Genomic DNA, 24,395 nt, shown 5'->3' with positions numbered 1-24,395 from the left:
CTGCCTTGCCATGGTTGTGCCCAGCCCAGTTTTCCTGCTTGTTTGTTTAATCACGAGCCAATTCTTATTCCCCAACTCCAATTTTTCCCTCTGCCCCAAGAATAGATACATCAGTATTTTGTGTTTTCTGGCATTTATGTTCTAGTTCTAGTATTTAGTAAGGTTCTGGTACTGGGCAATGTTTTCTTACTATAATCCTTTTATGGCCTTTTGGAATACATTTATGTTATTTCTCCCACTGCTAACCTTTTCAAGATAAAGTATGTGATTAAAATTCACTCCCAGTAATAGTGTTATAGAAATTTGCTTTCCAGATGAGTAACGCCTTAAGAAGTTAAGTAAAACCAATTCACTGACTTTTGGGTCTTCCCCACTTCAATCGCGTCACCTGCCTGTGCTTGAACAGAAGGAACTCCTATTTAAATTTCCCAAAAGTCTCCTAAAAGGGATAGGACACACTGTCCTTTTCCAGTCCCTTCTTCCCACTATCTCCAGAGGGTCTCCCAGCAAAAAAAAAGCCTAATTGCCTGACTCATCACCCTTAAATCCATTTTCATACCTCTGCATAGAAACACTCATTCGTGACTCAGAGCACCTCAATGCACACTTGGACCGCAAGAGGACCAAGCTCCAGAATCCAGCCCTAAACCAGTTACCCAGTTTATGTCTTGTTGCCCAGCCTTCTCCCCTAATAAATAATGACCACTCACTCAGGGCACCTGGCCACTCCCAGGCCCACGTGCCTGTTGCACTCACCGGTCAGGCCCATTTGCCTTTCCCAGTCTTTCCCTTCACGGCTCAGGTCAAGTTCTGCCACCTGCGGGACCTCCTACAAAAAGAAATTGCTGTACTGACTCATCGGACAGTGCCTCCAGCCACAAGACCAAGTAAATCAGTATAATTTATGGGAAAACAGAAAACTGCTGCTGCTGTCTGAACGGGAGCATCGTTTTGGTAAGAAAGCTTAGCCCGGGGAGGGTCTGGGCATAGCAAAGGGCTAATATACCGGCGCCTTCCTTAGGAGTCACTGTGTGCGAACCATGGTCCGGAGTGGGAGTGGGTCCCGTTCTCCCGTTTTACTGCAGCAACAAGAAAAGGGCTGCCTGCACTGGTCCTCGCTCAATTTGGGAGGGATTAAGGAAGGCCTACATGTTATTCCTGGGGCCCGAGTTGAACTCCTGTAACAAAAAGCAAACCACTTCACCTTTCTTGAAGCCTGCGCGGGGATTGGAATGCACCCCTCCGGGGGTTGCTGAAAGAATAAAATAAGAAAATGTGTGACAATGTAAGAGCACAGAACAAGCACTCTGCAAGTGGGAGCCACGTATGTAACGACCCAGATTCATGCACAAAACACAGGCCCCGACTTGGGCCCGAATGGGCAGTAACAGTGCCGGGCCCGCGGGTTCTTCGCGCGGGAGCCCTGGCTTGTCAGAATGTCACGAACCCCTTGAATTTTGATTCTGAACTTGGTTGTCCAATGCGCTGGTACACTCTTCAGCGAAAACAATTCCGAGTTTGCATCCAGGTCTGGAACGCCTAGACCCGAACGTGGCGGGAAACCAGGGGGGGCGGGGCAGAGGACGCCAGGGCGGGTCGGGGCCCGCTCCCTTCCTCCCCGAGTTCAGACCGGGCGTCAGGCCCGCCTTGCTCCCCTTCCCTCTGCCCCGGGGGCCCGACGCGGCCATCAGGTCACCCCCCTTTACCTCCAGAAACCCGCTTCCTGGCCGGAAGGCCCTGCCTCCACGGCGGCCGGCGCAACCCAGGGAGGCCTGATTGCGGTCTTCAAATTGCGCGCGGGGATCGCATCCGGGGCAGGAAGGCGGGGGGCGCGCGAGCCTATGAGAGCGGCGGGGCGGGGCCCGAGGGGCGGGGCCACGGGCTCAAGGAGCGGGCCCAGCTCGGTATCTGGACGCGGGCCTCTTGCCGCGTAATCCGAGCGGAGACGGAGCCGAGAGGCGTCTCTGCGGAGGCCGCGCTGTGCCGAGGCTGGAGCTGTGCAGAGCCTGCGCGGAGGCTGTGCGGCGGCGGTGCGCGGGCTGCGCGGTGAGTGCCGCCCTCGGCCCTTCTCCCGCGGGGCCGGCGGTCCCGGGCCCGCTCCCTCCTTCCTCCCAAGCCCAGCGCCCCCGCGGGGACCAGCCCGGGCCTGCAGCTGCTCCAGGGTGGCGGAGGCGAAGGGCTCGATCCGGGCCGCGGACCTTTTGTTTTGCCACGACGGGTTGGGAGGACTTGCACTGAGGCCCACGGCGCGGGAGTCCCGGCCCGGGTGCTGGGAGGTGGGAGGCCGGGCGGGGAGCGTGGAAGCCCGACAGCGGAGACCGGGCTGGAGATGCCGAGCCCGGGGAGGACGGGAGGATCCAGAGGCCGGGCCAGGAGCGTCCAGGCCGGTGGTGAGGGGCAGGGAGGCGGGCGGGCGGGCGGGCGGGAAGGAGGGGGCTGCACCCGAGGCCGGGTAGCAGGATGCTGGATCCCGGGCGGGAGGCAGCGGGTGCTTGGGGAGTGAGAGTGGCAGCAGTGCGGGCAGAGACTTGGATCGGGAAGGTGCCGAGGAAGATCGGCGACCAGAAACAATGGCCAGAGCGCAGGAGGCCTCGGGCGGGAGGCGGGTGCGGTGCCGCCGTTGATGGGGCGCTGGCCCTGCGGCTGACCCTCCCTTTATTGGACTGCTTTGTGGTCTCGGCTCTGTTCTGTCTCAGCTTCGATTTTCTCGCGTTAATTGTGTGACTCAGTTTTCCGGCGAAGTCATTGGAAGCCTTAAACTCCCATTCCTTCCGAGGCCTCGTGAATCCTTGCAGCTCATTCATCCAGTGGCTTTGTATCCAAGGCCAAAGTCACCGGGGAGCTGCTTTGAACCCCACCCCCATCTACTCTCACCCCCACCCCCACCCCATATACTCTCACCCCCCACCCAGGCCACGTGGAAGAAGAGGGTCACTGTTTTCATTGTGTCCTGTTCTCAAGGCATCTGCTCCTTTCCTTGTGACACCCAAACCAACAAAAAGCAAAACACTTCACCTTCTGTCTGCTTCTTTTTATCACTGACTTAAGCCACCCTAGGCTCTCACCTGGTTACAGGTGTCCATGCTTCCAGACCTTCTACCCGCCCCCCCCCTCCCTCCCTATTCTTGATAGCACAGGCCGAGGGGTCTTTACAAAATAAAAACTTAGAACGCGGTTCCTTTGCCCGAATGATAAACCCAGTCTCTTAACGCGGTTAACAAAGCCAAGCCCACGATGGCTCCTTGGTCCCCTCCCCCACCTTATCTTTTGTTATAGGGCCTTTTCACTTTCCACATAGCCATGCATTTGTTTTGTTTTTGTTAGTCCTCCCTTGAGGATTTTTTTCCATTGACTTTTAAAGAGAGTAGAAAGGAGGGGGAAGAGACAGAGAGACACATCAATTGGTTGCCTCCCACAGCCCCAACCAGGTACATGCCCTTCAAGGGAATCGAACCCCAGACCCTTTTGTCCACAGGTGGTCGCTCTATCCACTGAGCCAAACAGGCCAGGGCAGCCATGTGGACCTTTATACTTGTTCTCTGCCTGAAACACTTGCATTCCCTCCCCCCATCACATCACATTTGCTTGAGGAACCCCATGTATGTTTCTGCTCTTACTAAACACTCCACAGTTTTCCTATTATGTGTCCCTTTTGCATGTGTCACTTCCTAAAAAAAAAAAGTCATATCCTTTGCAGTTGCTTGTTGACTGTTTTTTTCCATACCCAGGGACTGGAACTGTCCACCCTGCAGATTTATGCTTTCTAATTACTATGCCCTATCGAGAAAAACTAAACCGTTTCAGGATTACTTAGCCAATTAGAAGATGTGGATCGGAAAGGAATGGTAGAGGTGAAATACAGAGTTGCTGGAACCATGTGAGTGTGCAGGGTTGTAACAGGTGCTAGCACGGTGCTTAGACCAGCCTGTATCGAAGTGTGCTCAGCCAGTTTGAATGACGTGTTGTACATACGTGACCTCCAAGAATGAAATGGAAAGCTTAAATCATTCCTGTCACAACCTGATGTTTGAGCTTTGGTTTTGTTCTGCTCTTTTGCAAAAGAAGGCTGTTGAAAGTTATAATGCATTTTAATGAATGAATGGACAATTTATTGGAGTTTGGCAATAAAACCTGTTCACAGTAAAAAAAAAAAGAGAGAGAGAGAGAGATGAAACTCTCTACTATCCTGAAAAAAGGCCTTGCCTCTGATAAAGACATTTACAATGCTTCTTTGCTGTTTTGCTTTCAAATTTAATTTTTTTTTTAAATATATTTTATTGATTTTTTACAGAGAGGAAGGGAGAGAGATAGAGAGTTAGAAACATCGATGAGAGAGAAACATCGATCAGCTGCCTCCTGCACATCTCCTACTGGGGATGTGCCCGCAACCCAGGTACATGCCCTTGACCGGAATCGAACCTGGGACCTTTCAGTCCGCAGGCCGACGCTCTATCCACTGAGCCAAACCGGTTTCGGCTCAAATTTAATTTAACACAATCTCTTACCACTTCATCCCCCTTCTAATGCTAGAAAGCAGTCTTTATATTCATGAATGGCATTAAATCCATTCTGGTGCCTACTTTTAGATAGTTTTTTTAAGCTCTGTTTCACAGATGGGAGCACTGACTGGTGTTTGTGGGGCTTTCTTAGAGTGGGAATTGTTAGAGTGGGAATTCTTAGATGTGGGAATTCTTAGACTGTTGGATACTGTTTTGTACACATTTAACAAATATGAGTGTAATGTAGGGGGCTAGGGAATAGGTCCTCTATAGTCAGAGGACCTGAGGCCTGGTCCCAAGGGCGGCACTCACTAGCTTACCCTTAAATTAGGCGTAAGTAATACACATGCCTCAGGCGGTGGCTGTGGGTGTAAAATGTGTTATCTGTGACAATGCTTTGTAAATCTCTATGTAATGTTGTTATTTCCCTGCCTGTTTTGTTCTTGCCTTCAAATTGCTAATAGAGCTTCTGAATTAGGGTGGAATAAGATGACATTATCTGACACAAACTTGACCTTGTCTGGCCTCTGCCTGGTTGGGCCACTTTGGAATACCAGTGAGCATTGTTTAAGTCCCACATGGGGATAGGATCTTGGTCTCTTCCATTACTCGATACTCTCAGGATTTACTACAGAACTCTGCATGCAGTTGGTGTTCAGTAGATCATTATGGGACAAATGAATCAGTACCCCTGAGACTAACTACTCAGTTTCAAACTTGCTCTGGCGGCAAGTGGTTGCAAACCTGAATCAGCTTCTACTTCCACGGAGGAATGGTTCTCAGTGGGAAGGAGGAGGCCTTATAGCAGTGGTTCTCAACCTTGGCTGCACGTTAGAATCACCTGGTAATCTTTTTAAAATCCTGATTTCTGGGCCTCATCCTCTGGAAATTCTGTTTCTTTGTTATGGGGTGTGGCCACAGCATTAGTAACAAAGAAACAGAATTTCCAGAGGATGAGGCCCAGAAATCAGGATTTTAAAAAGATTCCCAGGTGATTCTAATGTGGAGCCAAGGTTGAGAACCACTGCCTTATAGGTTATCTGTGATTTTTATAAAAGGTATCCAAGGTCCTTCACGCTGCCTGGATGTCATACAACATATGGACTTTCCCACTCCCCCTTTGTCCCCCCAGAAATACTATCTTAGGGCCTCAGAAGAGGGGAAGACAGACCCCTTGCAAGGCTCATGGCTTTGAAGTGGGGAGCACTCTAGTCTGTCCTTTTGGGTTTTGTTTGTATGGCACAACTAAAACTTAATTTTGTTGTATTTAATTTTATTTGCCGGTGGTGTGTTTTCACCTTAATTATAAAATAAATATTAAAAGATCAACTTCGCCAGGCCCAGTGACAATATCCAGTTTTGCTGCTTCTATAAGTCCCTGAAGAAATCAGAGAGCAGATGGGAAACATTGCAACAGAACCTCTCACATTATAGCTGAAACCTTATCCTAACTGCTGTGGAGAGTATGTTCTTTCTGTTTCACTTACTAAATCTGGAAATGTGACAGCTTTTGGGGACTTTGTCCCCTGGCGGGTGATAAATACAGTCCTGGCATTTTTCATGTTCTTTGGCAGAGCCATGGTCTTCCAGAAGTCCTTCGGGAAGGTTCCTGTAGAGAGAAATCGAGATTTGAAAATATGTCTTCATGACTTATACTGGCTGCTTAACATGAAATTGGTTATTTTACTTTTTTAGAAGTAACCCAGAAGCATCGTAACCATTATTTCTGTTTTCTTTGTTAATTAAAGTAAGCCTACTATGTCCTATTTTTTTAAATACATTTTTACTGATTTCAGAGAGGAAGGAAGAGGGAGAAATAGAAACATCAATGATGACAGAGAATCATTGATCAGCTGCCTCCTGCACGCCCCCTACTGAGGATCAAGCCCAGAATTTAGGCTTGTGCCCTGACCAGGAATCCCTCTGACTATTCATTTTAATACCAGGGTTTTGTTTTTTCTCTCCCAATTCCCTCCTGGTTCGTAGGTCGACGCTCAACCACTGACCGACACTGGCCTGGCTACTGTATACCATTTCCATGTCTCTGCAGTCCGTTTCTTTCATGTAACTTATGCCTTTTGTCTCCTCTTGATTAGAGCTTCTTGTTAAGGATTTTTGTTTTCTTCCCTGGAAATATCGCTTGTATTACCCTTCCTGTCTGTGACTAAGCTGTGTGGACCAGCGGGAGTCTGCCCCCCCCCCCCCCCCCCCCCCCCCCCGAGATAGACAGATCCTGGTTTGCATCCTGGCTCTGCCACTTCAAAGTTGCTTAACTGCTCTAAGCATCAGTCGACTGAACTATGAAGTGGGAATCATTATGCCTCAGCATGGAAGGACTGACCAGAAATACGTAAATAAATAATCCATACGGAACAGTGCCTCCTCCCCCAGTCTTGCCGGGATGAGCCTGCTAGAGAGGAACTGTTATTCCATAACACTTAGTTCACAACACTCAAGTGACACAGGCATTGTGGTTTTCTGACCTTTTCTTTGGCTAGCTGTTTTGGTAAATCTTATAAATTTTTTTTAAGAGATCCATATTCATGGAGATGATTCAAAAGTGAGCAGCGTTAGTTCTTATGTGTCATTTTGAAATTTAAAACCCATTAGGGCAGAGGCCAGGCATCGGAACAGCCTATGTGGGTGACACGTTAGCTGAGTAGGAATCTCTCAGGCTGGTTATACTAATTTAATATCTCATTTTGAAAACTTTACCATTAGCACACTTGCTAACTTTTCATTTTAATACCAGGATTTCGGTTTTTTTCCCTCCAAATTTTAATACTTCATAATTTCAAGTCAAAATTTCAATTTTAGCAAAAAAAAAAAAAATTAACTTTTATTCCTCTGCCTTAACTCTGTAGTTGATTAATCCTGCTTTCCTTCTTATTGCACTGATTTTTTTTTTTTTTTAATGTTCCCAGTAGGCTGAATGCTATGCTACCAACATAGCAGAAAAAACCTATTGGGGAAATGTTTTGTGGTCATTTGCACTGATTTTTGAAGATCTGACTCTTGTAGCTTTAGTGCTAAGTGCTGAAGGATCTAGGGAATAAAGGAGATTGAGATTCTAAGACCTGAGTTCTGGCTGTCTCATTTCAGTAGGTAGACGTACTTAGAACTTCTCTGGTACCTAATGCCATCAGTATCCTGAATTAGTGGAAATAATTACAGCCAGAAACAGTGTTAAGTCACTGCTGTGCCAGGATGTGTTTTTAAAACCCCTATTGTATATTTTCCTATTTATGTTTTGTCAAATGAAAATGTTCTAAGAACTTAAACTCCTGTTGGCAGCGAGGGCATTAAATTTTCCCCTGGGGGATAATTTTTTTGTCCTTCTAAGATGAGATCACCAGCCCCAGCACAGCTTGCATGCAGCCAGGCATTAGCTAATGGCCGTGAGGTAATGCCGAGTCTGACACCAACTCCTGCAGGCAGAGGGCCCTGCTCCCAGGAGTGGGACTGGTGCCTTCATGTGGGAAAAGCAGATGGTGACAATGAGAGCAAATGTGCAGCTGTCTGATGCAATGAGGATTTTATTTACCGTGACCTAATCTTTTAATAGTGCATGAAGGTCCACTGACACTGTTGCAATATATATTACTCAGATCCTAATAATGAAGGAACAAAGTACATTATAGTGTTTGTTGCTGAGAAATTCTTCTCAAATAATTAGACTCTGTTTTAAATCCTATTCTGAAAGAATACATGTTTCTATTTTATTTTAGCCACCAACTACCTTCCTGAAACAAAACTGTCTATCTCATCTCTGCTGTCAGAAAGTAGAGATAGGACACCCTATGAAACCAGATAATCCCTGAGATTCCTGTAGGTAGTGCCCAGCACCACACTGAAATCATATCTAGTAATTTTGTTTGCCCGTTTCCCAGTCTTGGACAGGTTTTCCTAACAACCCCCACTGTACGCATGACCTTAAGCCAACGGTCTTCTGTCCTCTTCTGAACTGACCTCTGAGCAAGATTTGAAGCAGCCCAATCCTCCTTGAAAGACTTCTGCGTGCTCTGGCGCCCCACATTCACCTGGTCCCGCCACCACCGACCACCACCATCTCCCTTTGGCCTACTTCCTCTGGTAGCCCTCTAAGGACCAGAGTGCCCAGTATTTCTCCAGCCCTGCTCTGTCCCTGAGATCCAGCCTCTTAACCGCCTTTATGTGTGCCTCTGCCCAGCAGCAGGGTGGTCTGTTGAAAGCTTGCCATTTCTCCTGGGCTGAGAACACTCCGTGGTTTCTCCTTGCAGAATCGGAGCTCCCCTTGGCTCCGAAGGTCGCCTTTCCTACTTCACCTCCCTTTCCCGTGCACTGTCTAAACTGGCCTTTCTGCATCATGAATACACCAGGCGCTTGCAGGACCTCTGTGCTTGCTGGTCCTTCCCCCGGCAAGGACAGCCCCTACTGGTAGCCTTCTTGTCATTTAGCTCTCAGTGTAAATCTGTAATTATCCTTCCTCAGTTAAGAAAGAAAGAGAGATTGAGAGAGTAATGGGCTACATGGCACACACCTTCACAAAGGACTATTCTCAGGTTTGACTCACAGAAACCTTTACCCCAGTGCAGGGGAAGCAGAGGGAGGCGTGGCAACCTCATGTGGAAATGTCCATGCTATGTATTACTTTGGAGAAATAATCTTTGGAATAATTCATATAAGGCAGTGATCGTATAGTGACTGACTCTGATTAATTTCTACTTTCTTTATATTCTAGTTAATAAAAGTATCCATGGATAACACTGACAACTCAGTGGATTCAAAGTCCATCAAGAATTCGGACATGTGAGTATTTCCCTGGGATCCATGTAATGAAAGATGGTTGTGATACAGCAAACTCTGAGGAGTGGGGAAGCAGAAAGAGGATGGGGCTCCAAGCCGAGACCCACTTGGCTCTCTACCTCAACAGCTGTGTGGCTTTCCGCACGTTAACCTCTCCCAAGTCTCCTCTTTAAAACAAAGACTTCCCGGGACTGTGGGTAACATTGAGGGAAAGACCAGATCCATTGCTGGGTCCCTACTCGGAAGCCCGTCCCGGAAGCAGAGGGACCTCACAGGAGAGGCAGGACTCAAAGGCTCTGTCCCTCCCCACACTGCTCTGCAGGGCGAGAGGGTTCGTGTGGGGGGTGTTTGGGCCTCCTGTCTATTTATGGGTTTTAAGACTAAAATGAAATGCCAATTCTCAATCTGGGAAAAAATTGCCTAGTTATGGATTATCTTTTACCCTTTATTTTCTCATTCTTTCTGTTTGGGATATTCTGTGTATTAATGCTTCCAATAACCAGCAGATAGAGAAAGGAAAGAGATAAAACTCAAACACTCTTAACTCATATCTTTATTACCTATTTGGGATCTCTTGTGATACTTTTAATTCTAAAAGTTTATTTCTGGGACCCAGTATTCTTATTTTGGACTATTCAAGGAATTACAGGCTAATTCTAGTACTAAATATCAGTATTACAGCAATACTATTAACAGGTTGCCCATAAGAATTTAGCTATGATTGTTTAGTAAAGGAATTTCCCTAGAAATTAAACTTTGAAATATGAGCTCATTTTAGAGGATTTTAATTTCTTTTTAAACCCATTCAAAATGATTTACACATTTTCATATCTTTTATATCATAGTAGAACATAATTTAATAGCAAATTGCATGGGAGCCCAAAATAGACTTAGGTCTGTTTTGATCCTATGGTATGTTATCATCATGTTCCTAAGCTTTCTGAGTCTCTGCTGTGTATCAGGTATGTCCCCTACCAGTCCAACTATTTTATTATTGCCTGTGGAGGAGCATGTACCCTAAGGGGGCAGCAGGAGGCAGTGGGGAATTAATTCTGGGATCCATTATCTGTGTGACCTTCAAGAAGTCACTCAGCTTTCAGAGTTTGAACTTTCTTATCTGTAGAATGTGACTTCCTTTATTTACAACTTAACTGTTCTCACCTTTTCCCAACCACTTTTTTAGAGCTGTGTGTAATGGGCAGTGCTCTCAGATAAAGTGCAGAGTACATGGTCTGTAGATACTGATGTTTGTTCCTGATTCCTGGTCTAGACCAGGGGTCATGCTTGCACTCTTTTGGTCAAGTTTTATTGGAACAACCACACCCGCTTGTTTAAATATCGCCCTGGGCTACTTTCACCAGCAGAGCGACAGACATCGTGTGGCCTGCAAGCCTAAAATGCTTAGTATTTGGCCCTTTTGAGGTAAAGTTTGCTGGCCCTGATCTGGATAATAAGAGGTTTTGGGATAAGTGACCTTCAGACAAGTATTTTCCATTATTTACAATAGTGATTCTATGTATTAATACATTTTTAATTTGTTCACCTCATAGGCTTTAAGGAACAATTTAGGAATTGTGATACATATTGTGCTTTTAAAGTGAAAAATGTATTTGATGGAATTTTAGTAAAATTGAGAGGAAAGCAGAGTATAGAGATGAAAAGCCTGCACTCAGCCTCGGCGCTGACACAGCATCTGCGTGACCTTCGGCATGTTGCTTAGCCTCGTGGTGGTCATTTCCTCTCTGCGAAAGGGATGCTGCAAATGTTCACTGTGCTTATGTGTGACTCAGTTGTATCCATGCGAACAGCAACCTTTGTGAACTGTTGTTTGATTTCCAAACAGAAAGCCCTTCCATGGCAGCAAATCCATGGACTCTGGGATATCCTTGGACGATACTTACAAGATGGATTATCCTGAAATGGGCTTATGCATCATAATCAATAATAAGAACTTTGATAAAAGTACTGGTATGTGTCATGACCTAATTTTTTTTTAACTCTTCAATATTTGTGCCATTTATATTTGGTATAATATCAAAGATAGTATTGATGTTATTACACTGTGACACAGAATAGCCATGAAGTGGAGGTAGAGCAGGCTCTACAACACAGATGAACTCTTCTGTAGCTAATCTACCATCATCAAAGTCTCTCCCTTTTCCAACACCTCGCCTCCTAGCTGACGGCCTCTCGCCCCTGACTTCTGTAACCCTTGCTTCTTTGTCCATCTGCCTCCTCTTTTATGCTAATGAATGGACCACAACAAATAGTAAGTTAGTAGTGTTTTTCCTTTCCAGGAACTGCAAGGTACCTCAGAGGTATTGTCTCATCTAATTTTTACAGAAACCCTGAAAAGTAACCACTCTTAGATGCCAAAGGTTAAGCTCCCTGCACAGAGTCCCACAGTAACCTAGTGGCAGAGCTGCCCTCAGCCTTGGCGCCTGACCCCAGCCAGCTCTGAGCCCACTTCCTGTTTCTTTACTTTCCATGTCTTCATGTGTCTTGTTCACTTTTTCCTCTTCCCTGCAAAGATGACAGACTCCCGTCTCAATGAGACCTTTCTTTTGTCCTGCTTCCTCATAAGCTTGGATCTATTTGTCTCCTTTCCTACATTTTAAAACTTGTGCTTTAAGCTTGCCATCTTCACTTCCTTCTAACCCCCTTAAACCGGTATTCCCTGTTTTCCACCTCCAACACTCTACTGAAACTCCTGTTAGGTTCACCTGGCATGATCACCAAATTCCCTACTCAGCCTCTACGGTGTACAATTTGGATCTAATAATACCTTTCAGAATGTTTTTAGAAGATTAACAGTAAGTTGTAAAAAACAAAATTCCTCACAATCCTAAAAAGCTAATTAACATGGTGATACATTGCTTACTGTTTTTTCCTTGACAGTTTCTTTCAAAGGTTAATTTTATTCATAATATACAAGCAATATTGTATCCTGCTTGTTCCACTTAAGGTAACATAAGCATATTTTATGGTGCCATATAATTTTTATATCTGATATTTTAATGATTATATAATATTTCACACCCTAAATATACCTTTCACTTGATTTGCAAAATTGACCATAAAGATGAACATTTTGGCTATTTTTTTTTTTTTCAATTTTTTCACCTATAAATTGATGCTCTGATAATTCTTTGAATTGACATATTAAATCATATTAGAATTAATTTTTATTTAAAGACACTGGAGGCAGCAGATCCAGAGTGGTGGTGAAAATGGCAAGAAGTGAGATTACACTGGAAAGAGAAGCAGGATTTGATGTTAGGTTTGCTATAGAAGTGAGGAGAGATCCGTTGAAAATAGATGTCTAAATCTGAGTGGCACCATTTTTACTGCCTTTATTGCCTATAAATTGAGATGCCGCGTTCAGCCACTAGATGTTGTACCTCACATTGCTAGTAATGGTTCCCTTCTCCTGTAGAATTTTACATGGAACCTATGCTTTTATAAAAAAGGTCGTTACTCCACCCTTTTCCTAAAAAATACTTAGACCAGTAGCCTGATTTTTGCCTTAGAGTGAGCTTCTCTTCTGCTTGGAGATTTTAAGGTCAGGTTTTCACAACAACCTCTGGCCTCTGATGTTTCCTCTTCTCCCACTAAGTGCCCACCAAACAGGACCAGAATTCAGTCGCCTTGTCACACAGTGCATGTCCTCAGCCTTTCAGTGTAAAGCCTGGGGAAGTTAGCCCTGGCCAGTGTGGCTCAGTTGGGTGGGCATTGTCCCTCGCACTGAAAGGTTGCAGGTTTGATTCCCGGGCAGGGCACATGCTCTGGTTGCCGGCTTCATCCCTGGTGTGGGGCGTGCAGGAGCCAGCCCATTGTTTCGCTTTCACATCGATATTTCTCTCCCCCTCTCCCTTCCTCTCTAAAAATTTTTTAAAGGCCCCTTGGAGATTGTCAAGATAATATATGCCCATAATAGAAATTTCAGATTAGCCTAAGAGAAAAATTAAAATCAGTCATAATTACACTACTCATAAATAATATTTTAGAGATAAAGGCATTCTTTTCCATTCATGCATCTTAAATTTACTCAATTCTAAGGTGTGTTCCCCACAACACGTTAGCATTTTTTTAAATATATATTTTATTGATTTTTTTTTTTTTTTTTTTTTTTTTTTTTTTTTACAGAGAGGAAGGGAGAGGGATAGAGAGTTAGAAACATCTATGAGAGAGAAACATCTATTAGCTGCCTCCAGCACACCCCCTACTGGAGATGTACCCACAACCAAGGTACATGCCCTTGACTAGAATCGAACCTGGGACCCTTCAGTCCGCAGGCCGACGCTCTATCCACCGAGCCAAACCGGTTAGGGCACACTTTAGCATTTTTAATCTGAGTGCCTGGTACAATCAAACTGTACATTTATGGGAGCCCAGGAAGGATCCTGGGTCGAGGTCTCACACTAGCATTGCTACTGCGGAAAGTTCCTGAGCTCCTGTGCACTCATGTCCTACATCTGGACAAATGGAGCCAATCATAGTACCTGTCGCATGGTGAGTGGGAGGATTAAAAGAGGTTGCCCATGGCAGAATGCCGGTGAAAAGTATTAATTGGTAGTGGTTTGTGTTTTCGTTTTGTATTTCTTAAAGAGACATTGTGAAGGTAGCGATGTATATTAAAGTAGTGGGGAACATAAAATCAAAGAAATACAGTTCCTCTCAGTGTGTGAGGTTGTGTATTTTTAAAATTTTTTAAGAAGTATTTATTATTCTTTAGTCTTTTTTAAGGAATGTCCATTTCCCATGGCAGAATTTTGTCTACAATAATTTTAATGGCAGCACAGTATTCCATTACATAAACAAGTCATAACGTATTTCACCAAATCGCTCTTTAGGCATTTGAGTTGTTGCTGTTGGCACTGTCCAGCAGCTGTGAAAGACATCCTGGTGACTGTAGCACATTGGCGTCTGCTTACATGATGGCACACTGAAAGCTCACATAGGAAGTGTCTCAGATGCTAAGAAATTAAAAAGACTTCGTGTCACTGTGATAAGAATAATTGAATTTATTGTCGATTGTGTGAATTATTGTCGATTGTGTGAATCATTGAAAAGTTCATTTCATTTCAGAGCAGTTAATCTTTTTTTAAAAATCCAAATAAAAGTAATGCTTTCTGTTCCAAGGAATGGCACCTCGGTCGGGTACAGATGTTGATGCAGCAAATCTCAGGGAAACATTCACAAAATTGAAATACGAAGTCAGGAACAAAAATGATCTTACCCGCGAGGAAATTGTGGAACTGATGTGCAGCGGTAAGAAATAACTAAAAGAATGCTTCAATGTCCAGTTTTATCCAAGGACAATTTTATTGTCCAAGGTCTAGCTGTGATTATACATATAATAACAAAACAGAGGAATTGTAGAACTACACTGTGCATAATCCTACTCTGTGTATCTTATATAGGCAAGATCAGAGTTATTCGTGCCCAGTCTCTAAAATGGTGTGGGTAGGTTGCTCTGCCCCTAGTTGGGTTTGGATGATCTCTTAGTTCTGTTCCCAGTTTCTTCATCTTATCCCCATATAGTACGTATGTGATTGTTGAATAGAGTTGTGTTCTTTTTTGTTTGTTATTTGTTTTCTTAATTGTAAACATTTTTCCAGTTTCTAAAGAAGATCATAGCAAAAGGAGCAGTTTTGTTTGCGTGCTTCTAAGCCATGGTGACGAAGGAATAATTTTTGGAACAAATGGACCTGTTGACTTGAGAAAATTAACAAGTTTTTTCCGAGGGGATTACTGTAGAAGTCTAGCTGGAAAGCCCAAACTTTTCATTATTCAGGTAATCTATAACTGAGCAACTTGGCTACAGAGGATGTATTGGGAATTGATTCACTCAATTGTGGATTAGCTAAAAGATTTTTTCCCTGAAGCTACTGAACTATTGTTACTTTCTTACTCATTTTAACTATCACTAGGAGATACAGAATGAATTTTAATTTTAGACTTGCATCAAAAAGATTCTGCATAGCCCTAACCGGTTTGGCTCACTGGATAGAGCGTCAGCCTGAGGACTGAAGGGTCCCAGGTTCGATTCCGGTCAAGGGCATGTACCTTGGTTGTGGGTACATCCCCAGTAGGGGGTGTGCAGGAGGCAGCTGATCGATGTTTCTCTCTCATTGCTGTTTCTAACTCTCTATTCCTCTCCTTTCCTCTCTGTAAAAAATCAATAAAATATATTTTTAAAAAAAGATTCTGCATAGTTAACATCAACTTTTACATAGCCTTTACATTTCTTAGAAATCAGTTATGTGTGTACACATTTTTAAAAAATAAATGTTTATTCTCTAATGGCTAGGCCTGCCGAGGAACAGAACTGGACTGCGGTATTGAGACTGACAGCAATATTGATGATGACATGGCATGTCAGAAAATACCAGTGGAGGCAGACTTCTTGTATGCGTATTCTACAGCACCTGGTAAGAAGTCACAAACCCTGAATGTTATATGTAGGTTTTAAACAATGGAGAGCATGCTCCAAAGGCTGTCAATATTTCTATATCCATAAAAAATAGCTAACTTGTTTGTATTTTAGGGTACCTTGACCACAGAAAGGTCTCAAAAAGTGGTTTTTAGCCAAGTTTGGCTAGAAAATAGACATCTATAAGAAAGCAACTTACAGTGTCATTCATGAACCTAATATCAGATAGGATACTATATTGTAATATAGGCCAACTCATCGCTTCACCCACTTCTTGGAATAGGGGAGAGGTATGTTTTCCAGGAATTCTTTGGAAGATGGGAAATAAAAAAGTTAAATATGAGTCATACTTGGAGGGTAGAAGTGGAATGAGGGAAAAGAAATAAAGTAAATGATACACAAATAGGTTATTAGCCTCTGCTTTGTGTGTGTGTGTTGCACATATCATCATGTAAATAACTGTTGTGCATACAGTTATTTATTCAACTAACTCGGGAGATCACAGAGTTTTGAAGTACAGGATAAATGTATTTTTAGACAGAGTTACATTTTCAAATTGATTTTTTTAACCCCAAGGCATTTTTCCAAGTAAAGTATTTCTAAATTAAAAGCAATGAACCCAATAGTTAATCTGAAAAAAGTACAATAAATACACTGTTTCCCGTTGTGGACTTTAATACTCTGTAATGAGTGTATTACACTTTATTTGGGTGCTGTGTAGACAGAGTTAGGACACTCACATGTGTGCATACATAAGCAGTTTATTTCTTGGATAAACCAATAGTCTGATTGAAGACCGCGCTCCTTATAGTGAGCCTTTTGCTGCTTCGTCTGCGTGTTCATCGTTCTTTCCCTTTGGGAGGAAGCCCAGAAAGGAGAACTCAGCAACTCAATGGCGAAGTTCATCCACATTTCTTTTGTTTCCTTGTCGAAAGCAGCATTGTGTGCACAACACATGTTGTTGTTTTCTTTTCCCTCAGCGTCATTTCCCCGAAACCAAATGTGTATTTATTTTTTTCCTTTTGATGGTTAATAATACCGATGGAAGTTTATGCTTGTTTTACCTTTATGGTTATATAGAATTTAGAATCAGATGCCCATGGTACTTTGGTTATATTTTGCCTTGTAGGTTACTACTCCTGGCGAAATTCAAAGGATGGATCCTGGTTCATCCAGTCGCTTTGTGCGATGCTGAAGCTGTACTCGCACAAGCTGGAGCTCATGCACATCCTCACTCGGGTTAACCGGAAGGTAGCCACAGAATTTGAGTCCTTCTCCTTTGACTCTACTTTTCACGCAAAGAAACAGATTCCATGCATTGTATCTATGCTCACAAAAGAACTGTATTTTTATCACTAAAGAAATGTATGATTTTTTTCTTTTTAATTTGTTTGCCAAGTGAGGAGAAGGGTTTATACTGTGTCTTCCTTCATTTAAATATACTCTGGTACTCCTAGGAGTACTTTCATAGCAATAGAGCCACTATGACGCTACCTCAAACTCAGAATCGGGTAGTTGAAATTGAATTTAATTATGAATAAATAAATGGTAGTGGTACAATTATGAGAAGAACTGATTGTAAATTAAAAGATCTGACAATTAGCAAGTTTTAGTGGTGCTATGCTCTGAATTTTCAAGTAATTATGGAGTTAAACATTGAGTAACGAATTTCATTGATACTGATATGCTCTCATGTAAGCGTATTCTCGTTTTCGTCAAACTATAGGAATTATGATAGAATAGTGTGTGGTGAACGAATAATGTATCCTAGGATCTAGGGGCGCTGTGCATGGCCAAGGCATGAGGATCTTGATTTTAGAATAGGTGTCTTTGGATGAATTAGCTGTGTTTTTAGGCCATTTATCTGAGCATATGGTAATGTTTATGCTGAACATGTATTTTGTTGTAAAAAATCATGTTTAACATTGAAAAAGAGCCTAAATATTCTACTTAAAAGTGTGGGCAATCTAAGTTGACACTTTTAAGGCTGAATGCATCCTTACTAGCAGAAGAGAGAGTTAGAACTCTCGGGTGCTATACGGCAGCTCATTCGCCAGCAGGTTCTCCCGGTTTGTCCCTGAGCAAGCTGAAGAGCTGTTAGTAAAAACCACCCAAGCAGACCAGCTGATAGCATCGTGAGTTGAAGACATTCCATGAGAACACACTAAAATACAACTGATACGATAAACCGTGAAATGTGAGCAGGACATAGTCAACCACTTTGTCAGTCCAAGGTGGTTTGGGCCTGACCACAGACAGCGCAGCCGTGTCACGAAGGCAGGACCGCAGGCTCCGGCTCCAGGAAGAGAACTGTGTGCCTGGAGACTGTCCCAGAGGAGGGCTCTCCAAGACACTGCACCAAATCAGAAACTCTGAAATGGAAGCTTTCCAAAGAAGATCAGAGTCACAACAAAGACCGAGCGCCCTCTGCAGTAAAATATCTCAGCATGTTCTTTTCTGCTAAAGTCTGCGATCAAAGGAAATGATGCTGTTATAATTGCTTACTGCTCTCCGAAATGAAAGGGCCATAGCACACAGGACTGAGAAGGCATCCAGTCTTCCCGCTTTGGTGCTTGGTGCCCGGGAAACAAGGCAAGGGAAGCAGCGCAGCCATGACCTCCCCACACCCCCCACACCCCACCCCCGCCCAGGAGGCCGGCTCCAGCTCCTCACTTGGGAGGCCTGGTTCTCATTCTCAAGCTTCCTTTTGCTCAAAGAAAGCAACTCACATTTGTAAATGACGGTTGTTTTTTTTACTATGTCTGTAACTTTCTAAGTAAACGCAGCAGGTAACGGTATCTCAAAGTGTGTTCTTTGTGATGATTTTGTAAAGAGTTGCTAATGAATTTTTATTTCAAAATATAAATTCTAACAAAATTACCAACATGGTCAAGCGTCTTTTGTTGTTTTCCTCGTTGTGCTACTAGTTGAAGTTAAAATGTTTTTTAACTAATGGCTTCCATTGGAAGGGCCAGAGAGGACCCTATAATCAGATATTTTGAGAGGGTGGCAGATGAGCAATAGGTAAGCAGACCTCTGTTCTTCCGGCCCTCGCAGGAGGCCCTGTTCCTAAAGTGGCCACGGCCAGGAGGGTACTTAGGTTTGCAGAATCACAACCCCTAAATATGGGCATATTTTTTTGTTTGTTTTGTTGCTTTGTGGAAAGGTAACAGTAGAAAGGATATTGCTGAAATGAAACATTTTCCACCACATACGTTTTAAGTATGGCTAGTAAAGGGGGAAATAGAACTTGGGCCATAAGCCAGAAACCACTGATGGCCACTGAGGGCCACCTCTGGGAGGCGGTGTTGTGACAAGGAAGGTGGTCCCTTTCGATTTTACATACTTAGAAAAGGAATGTTAGAAAGTGTGAGCATGGTTGTTTTAAACTTTTTCCAATATTTCTTTCTTTTTAAGTATTTTTATTGGTTTCAGAGAGGAAGGGAGAGGAGGAGAGAGATAGAAACATCAATGATGAGAGAGAATCACTGATTGGCTGCCTCCTGCACACCCCATACTGGGGATCAAGCCCGCAACCAGGGCATGTGCCCTGATTGGGAATCCAACCCTGACCTCCTGGTTCATAGGTCAATGCTCAACCACTGAGCCACGCCTACCGGGCTTCTTCCAATATTTCTATACTGAATAGATATTACTTTGAAATCAGAAAACTAAATAAAATTCTGATTGGGAATAGGAGAATCCTATTCTCAATATAGGAGGGTGGCATGAATAACTTTTTTTTAAAATATATTTTATTGATTTTTTTACAGAGAGGGATAGAGAGTTAGAAACATTGATCAGCTGCCTCCTGCGCACCCCCTACTGGGGATGTGCCCACAACCAAGGTACATGCCCTTGACCGGAATCGAATCTGGGACTCTTCAGTCCACAGGCCGACGCTCTATCCACTGAGCCAAACTGGTCAGGGCATAAATTTTTAAAGACTCAATTTTAAGGCTATAGTTCTGTACTGTGTTGAGAAAATCAAGCCTATGCTAATCTCTCTATGAGAAGTCTTAGGTGTGAAAAATGAAAAGACCAACAACTCAATAGAAAAACGGACCAGGACGTGAACAGACAGTTCACAGAGAAAGACCAAGGGTCCCTTACACCCAGGTAAAGAGCTTAAGCTCTATCATAATAAGAGAAATGCACATTAAACTAAGGTGTTACCTGTCATCTATTGGCACAAATCCTCAAGTTTGATGACATTCTGTTGGCAGGTCAGAGGGGATGCGTTGTCCCAGTGGTGGCAGTGTGAAATGCTGCAGTTCCCTATCAGATTACTCACTCTCTGAGGTAGCAGTCTCACTTCTTGGAAAACACAGTGCCCATACACTTGCACATGTGCAAAATTATATGCACAACTATTCATGACGGCACTGTTTTAATGCTAAAAATGGCAACAACCCAACTGTAAAGACAAGTTAAATACATGATGGTGCATCCACACAGTGGAACAGGATTTGCTGCAAAACAGCATGAGGTAGATCAGAGATCGCCATTTATGGTTAAGTGAGAAAGCAGCATGTATGCTTAGAAAGATGAAACAGAACACTATAGAGAGTATGCTGTGTTTTGTGTAAAAAGGGAGTTGGGGGGGGGGGGGAGGTATGGATACAAATATGCATTTGCATAAAGAGATACCAGACGGATTTAAAAATATATAAATGGAAATGGTGGATAGGGGCAGGGGTAGAAGTAAGATTTCTCATGTTTGCTTTTCTATATCATTTTGACTTTTTAAAATCATGTCAGGGTATTACCTGTCTTCAAAAATGGAATTAAAATCAAACAGAAGAGGGGGGTGGCACAAAACTATCTCAGTAACAAGAACATGGGTCAGTACAGGGATAAGGGTGGAGAGGGTGCCATAGTTTCCAACAGCTATGTTATGGGATTTCGTTTAGATTGTTTATTCTCTGTTTCACCTCAACCTCTGCAGATATTAGTTGAGAAATAATAACTTGCTTAATAACATAACTGGTAGCTCAGTTGGTTACAGCATCATCCCCATGTGCCAATGTGTGGGTTGGATCCCCAGTTAGGGCACATACAAGAAGCAACCAATGATGGCATAAGTAAGTAAGTAGAACAATAATGCCTCTCTTTCTGATCTCTTTTCCTCTCTCTCTCTCCCCCTGCTTTATTTCTCTCTCTAAAATTAATAAATAAATTAAGAACTTGAGCTTAAAGTAATTCTTGGTATCACCTCTTTAGTTGAAGGTGCAAACTATAGTATCTGGCCCTGTAGTTTCTTAATTGACTTTGTAATTGTTCCATCTTTATTCTTTGCGATATGGTTATAGTGAATTATCACCCGAAGGGCAGCCCAACAAATACCCACAAAGGGATTTTTCATGCACAGAAACTCTACTGTTTGCTACATTGATAACAAAAAGAACTGAGGGACTGACATGTGTAGAAAGGTTCAAAAAAACAAAGGCAAGCATATCCCTTTAAAGATGTTTTTGCCAAATTTAAACTTGGAACAAAAGCTATTAAGTAGCACATTGGAGCTGAAAGAGTCCATTATCTAATCCACCCTTTGTTTTCAGGTGACTTAAATGTCATCTCAGAGACCCCATAGCCCCACACACCGTTCCCCTTAGAGGGAAGCATGCTTGGCCAGTGTGTTGAAAGCTAATTCACTGATTTTACCAAAATAATCCCAAACACTCATTTCTGCCTGGCAGGTTTGAGGAGCATTGGGGAGGCCATTGTGGCCGGAGGAGAATCAACAAGAGGTGAGGTCGAGGGGAGATGGTGCAGGGCCTTGTAGATGCCGTACCTGGAGGTTCCACCTGGGGAGAGAGCGCACATGGAAGCGGGGGAGGCTCCAACCTAAAGACCCAAGAAAGGAGACTGAGGACTGCCAGGGTCAAAGGTGGAAAAACAGGAGCGTATAGAGTGAGGAAGCCAAGGAAGGAAACTAGCATACGCATATTTAATATCTAACAATCACTCTAAGTGAGTTGACTATAATATTTCCAGATCTATTCTTCATTTATACCTTTTCTTTCTAGACCTTTACGTTTTCCAAAGCGTTTGCCCATTTTTAAAGCTAACCGATGATTCTGCTCAAAACCTTATTATTTATATTTCCAACTTTAATCAGAACATAATAGAGTCAAGAGCACCGTGTGGAAATAGTAGTTCCCTATTTCCAGTCAATTCGGCCATGTTTCTATCTGAGCATTTACCTCAGAGCCACTGTTGCTGATGCAAATTGAGATGGAGAGGACTGAAAAAGGAAATGTGGGGTGGGGTGGGAACCAGGTGGAGGGGAGCTATGGGGGGAGTAAAAGAGGAACATCTGTAACAATCTGAACAATAAAGATTTATTTAAAAAAAGAAAATGTGCAAGGGATGTCTTTAGAGAGTTTCTATTGTTTATAAATCTGTGAGAATGAGTTGGGCTACCAGTGGTGGAGACAGTGTGTGTACCCAAATCTTGTTCTGTATTTGCACAATTTCATGGCTCTCTGTTCCCTTCTATGACCTTGAGACCTTGGAGCGAGAGGCAGATCAGACTTGTCTGACTTACGCCTATCAGCTGTAGTCTGATTCATCACTCTCTTGTCGCAAACCAGGCTGATACAAAATTAAATTATGCAAATATCAAAAATCGGGGGGTTTTTTTTGGACAGATTCTATCCTTCTGTTTTACTTTGGATACATTATTCCTCTTGATCAACTTGATATCCTGAAAAAAAATTATTTTGAAAAATCTTTAATGTGAGAAGTTTAATATGAACCTTCCAGGTATATCTCTCTGATGTTCAAGTCAATCAAAACCGTTTATATTTCATTTGAATTTCTAATGTCAGTGCAAAATTGTACAAAATTAGAACCTGATTTATTCCTGTTTTCTCCCCCATTTCATCCCATCTGCTAATACACCCTCAAGCAAAGAGTGCAATTGAAAGGTTGAAAGAGTCCATTGTCTAATCTACCCTTTATGTTTGAATCAAAACAATGTTTTGGTATATGCAATGAGAACATGAAAAAGAAACAGAGGCTAGCCTCAGAGCCACTATAATGCATTCATATCCTTAAACCACTAAAAATTTGAAATAATTTGCTGTGGGTTCCCTTCACAAACTTCTTAAAACTCATCAAGTCACTGATGGAAGCTTATTGTGAAAGTTTATCTGAGAGCCTTAGGCCATCTACTTTGTGTTCAAACCCTGAAGTAAATGTCCCATCAAGTCACTACCCTGTTACACAGCTACCTCAGTTAGAGAGGGGCATGATTTCAAATTGCATCCAGGAAATTCTGAGTTGACATCTACACGATATTTGGAGGGGTTCTATTTGTTGGGCAGCCCATGTTTCAGCATGTGAAACTTCCAGGCAAACTATGTTCAACTGAAAAGGAAAGGAATGATTACATCAAAAGAAGGAAGGATTCCTGTTGGTGCTAACAAGCTGAGCTACTCTTGGCTCTATGCAATGGTTACTGATTCCATCTTCAGGTAGAGAGTCAGTCCATAATCATGAGTCCTTTGGTCAGGATGTCTGCTTTCCTGCAGGATTTACAAACAATGATTTGTAAAACAGTGTTGATTTTAGCCCAGTCCACAGGTCTGGCCCAGTCAAGATTCAAGGAATAAGACATGCAAGGCAGTTCCTCCGGAATAGCTGGGTTTATGTCATTTTTCATAACTACAACTAAGAAATATTTTTCATAAAACATAGTCCCAGTTCATTTCAGCTCAATTTCCCCATCCCCACATCACCTCCCCCCCCCGCCCCCATTACACTTCCTCTGTTGGGTTTCATGTAGTTTGATTAGCATCGGCTCTGACATTGGCTAACTACCTACCTCTTTCCCAGTATAAACTCCAGCTTCTCTAAAATGGAGGCAATAACATTTTCCTTCCAGTAGGAGTGACATGACGAAATTTTTAAAGATAATGATGGAAAAGTTGACAAAGCACTATGGAAACATGGTAGGTTATTTAGATACCCATCGGTTTGCTGTCACTGAAAATGTCAGTAGCACTAGGGAAACTAGTTACTTATCAAGACATCTAGCCCTCAGATTTGCGACCACACTTCTAGTGGTTTTAAATACTAACTCATGTAATTCTCTTATCAACCTTATGACATGTCCCCAACTTTTAGAGGGGGGAAATGAAGGAAGTTGAGCATAGACACAGAGCAGTAAGTGGCAGGGTCAGGATCTGAACCCAGGAGTTTATTTATAGGATCTTCGCACTTAACGACTATGCTAAGCCACCTTGAGAGAGAGCCCCTTTTGTAACCAGACAAACAATGGGTCCGTGCTGCCTGTCACTACAATGAGGCAGAGACGGGGTTGAATCATATATGAGCGTTTATTCCAGGACTGCCGGCAGCATGGGAGAGCAGCAGGTCAGCCCCAGAAATCTGCTCTGCAGCCCCCCATAAGCCAGCTGTTTATATAGCAAAGCACAAAGGAAAAGTAGGCAAAAGGACAGGGGTCTTCAAAAGGCTTAGTGATATGCAAGGGCTGGGGTTACATGGGAAATAGCCAAAGGGAGTGCCAGGTGGGCAGTGAACAGGTAAGCAGGCTGGAGATCTGCAAAGGCCTGCAGGTATGCAAAAAGGGCTGGGAATCTTCAAAGGGCTGGTGACTCTGGTTTCTGCAGCATAATTCATCTTTCCATGATAATAGGCAGCTCCAA

General features: G+C 43.2%; 2 protein-coding genes across 11 annotated transcripts in view; one reads left to right on the top strand and one right to left on the bottom strand.

The window, feature by feature from the left end:
* The window catches only part of PRIMPOL (primase and DNA directed polymerase), a 38,094-nt gene extending 36,299 nt beyond the window's left edge, over positions 1–1,795 (bottom strand). For 4 of the 9 annotated variants that reach the window (XM_070408159.1, XM_070408161.1, XM_070408162.1 and 1 more), the window contains exons 1-3: positions 1,707–1,789; positions 1,205–1,252; positions 757–829 (exon numbers count right to left, since the gene is read on the bottom strand). In XM_070408159.1, coding sequence (XP_070264260.1) covers positions 757–769 — 13 coding nt within the window. In that variant the 5' untranslated portion in view covers positions 770–829; positions 1,205–1,252; positions 1,707–1,789. Of the gene's footprint in view, positions 1–756; positions 830–1,204; positions 1,253–1,706 lie in introns of all 9 variants that reach the window. The other 5 variants (XM_070408166.1, XM_070408164.1, XM_070408165.1 and 2 more) reach the window with 3 other exon arrangements.
* An 89-nt stretch (positions 1,796–1,884) lies between these two features.
* CASP3 (caspase 3) lies at positions 1,885–18,600 on the top strand. 2 transcript variants are annotated; one of them, XM_070408171.1, is made up of 7 exons: positions 1,885–2,046; positions 9,220–9,287; positions 11,128–11,252; positions 14,427–14,555; positions 14,906–15,081; positions 15,598–15,718; positions 16,850–18,600. In XM_070408171.1, exons 2-7 carry the CDS (start codon positions 9,235–9,237, stop codon positions 17,077–17,079), a joined length of 834 nt encoding a protein of 277 aa, XP_070264272.1. In that variant the 5' UTR covers positions 1,885–2,046; positions 9,220–9,234; the 3' UTR covers positions 17,080–18,600. The 2 variants fall into 2 exon arrangements, with proteins under 2 accessions (XP_070264272.1, XP_070264271.1); XM_070408170.1 differs by lacking the exon at positions 1,885–2,046 and adding an exon at positions 2,374–2,390.
* The last annotated feature ends 5,795 nt before the right edge of the window (positions 18,601–24,395 follow it).

This window comes from Myotis yumanensis, unplaced genomic scaffold (genome assembly GCF_028538775.1).
Source record: "Myotis yumanensis isolate MYYU_CA2020_CCGP unplaced genomic scaffold, mMyoYum1.0.hap1 SCAF_3, whole genome shotgun sequence".
In the NCBI taxonomy this organism is placed as follows: domain Eukaryota; kingdom Metazoa; phylum Chordata; class Mammalia; order Chiroptera; family Vespertilionidae; genus Myotis; species Myotis yumanensis.
The sequence above is the reverse complement of the archived record's forward strand: the minus strand, read 5'-3'. Positions and strand labels throughout refer to the sequence as shown.

What these genes read in the sequence shown, in the direction of transcription:
- CASP3 (XM_070408171.1), top strand. Translation starts at nt 9,235, where the DNA reads ATGGATAACACTGACAACTCAGTGGATTCAAAGTCCATCAAGAATTCG. An exon ending in GAACTTTGATAAAAGTACTG is followed by an intron (nt 11,253 to 14,426) that starts GTATGTGTCATG and finishes TTCTGTTCCAAG; the next exon opens with GAATGGCACCTCGGTCGGGT. An exon ending in TGTGGAACTGATGTGCAGCG is followed by an intron (nt 14,556 to 14,905) that starts GTAAGAAATAAC and finishes ACATTTTTCCAG; the next exon opens with TTTCTAAAGAAGATCATAGC.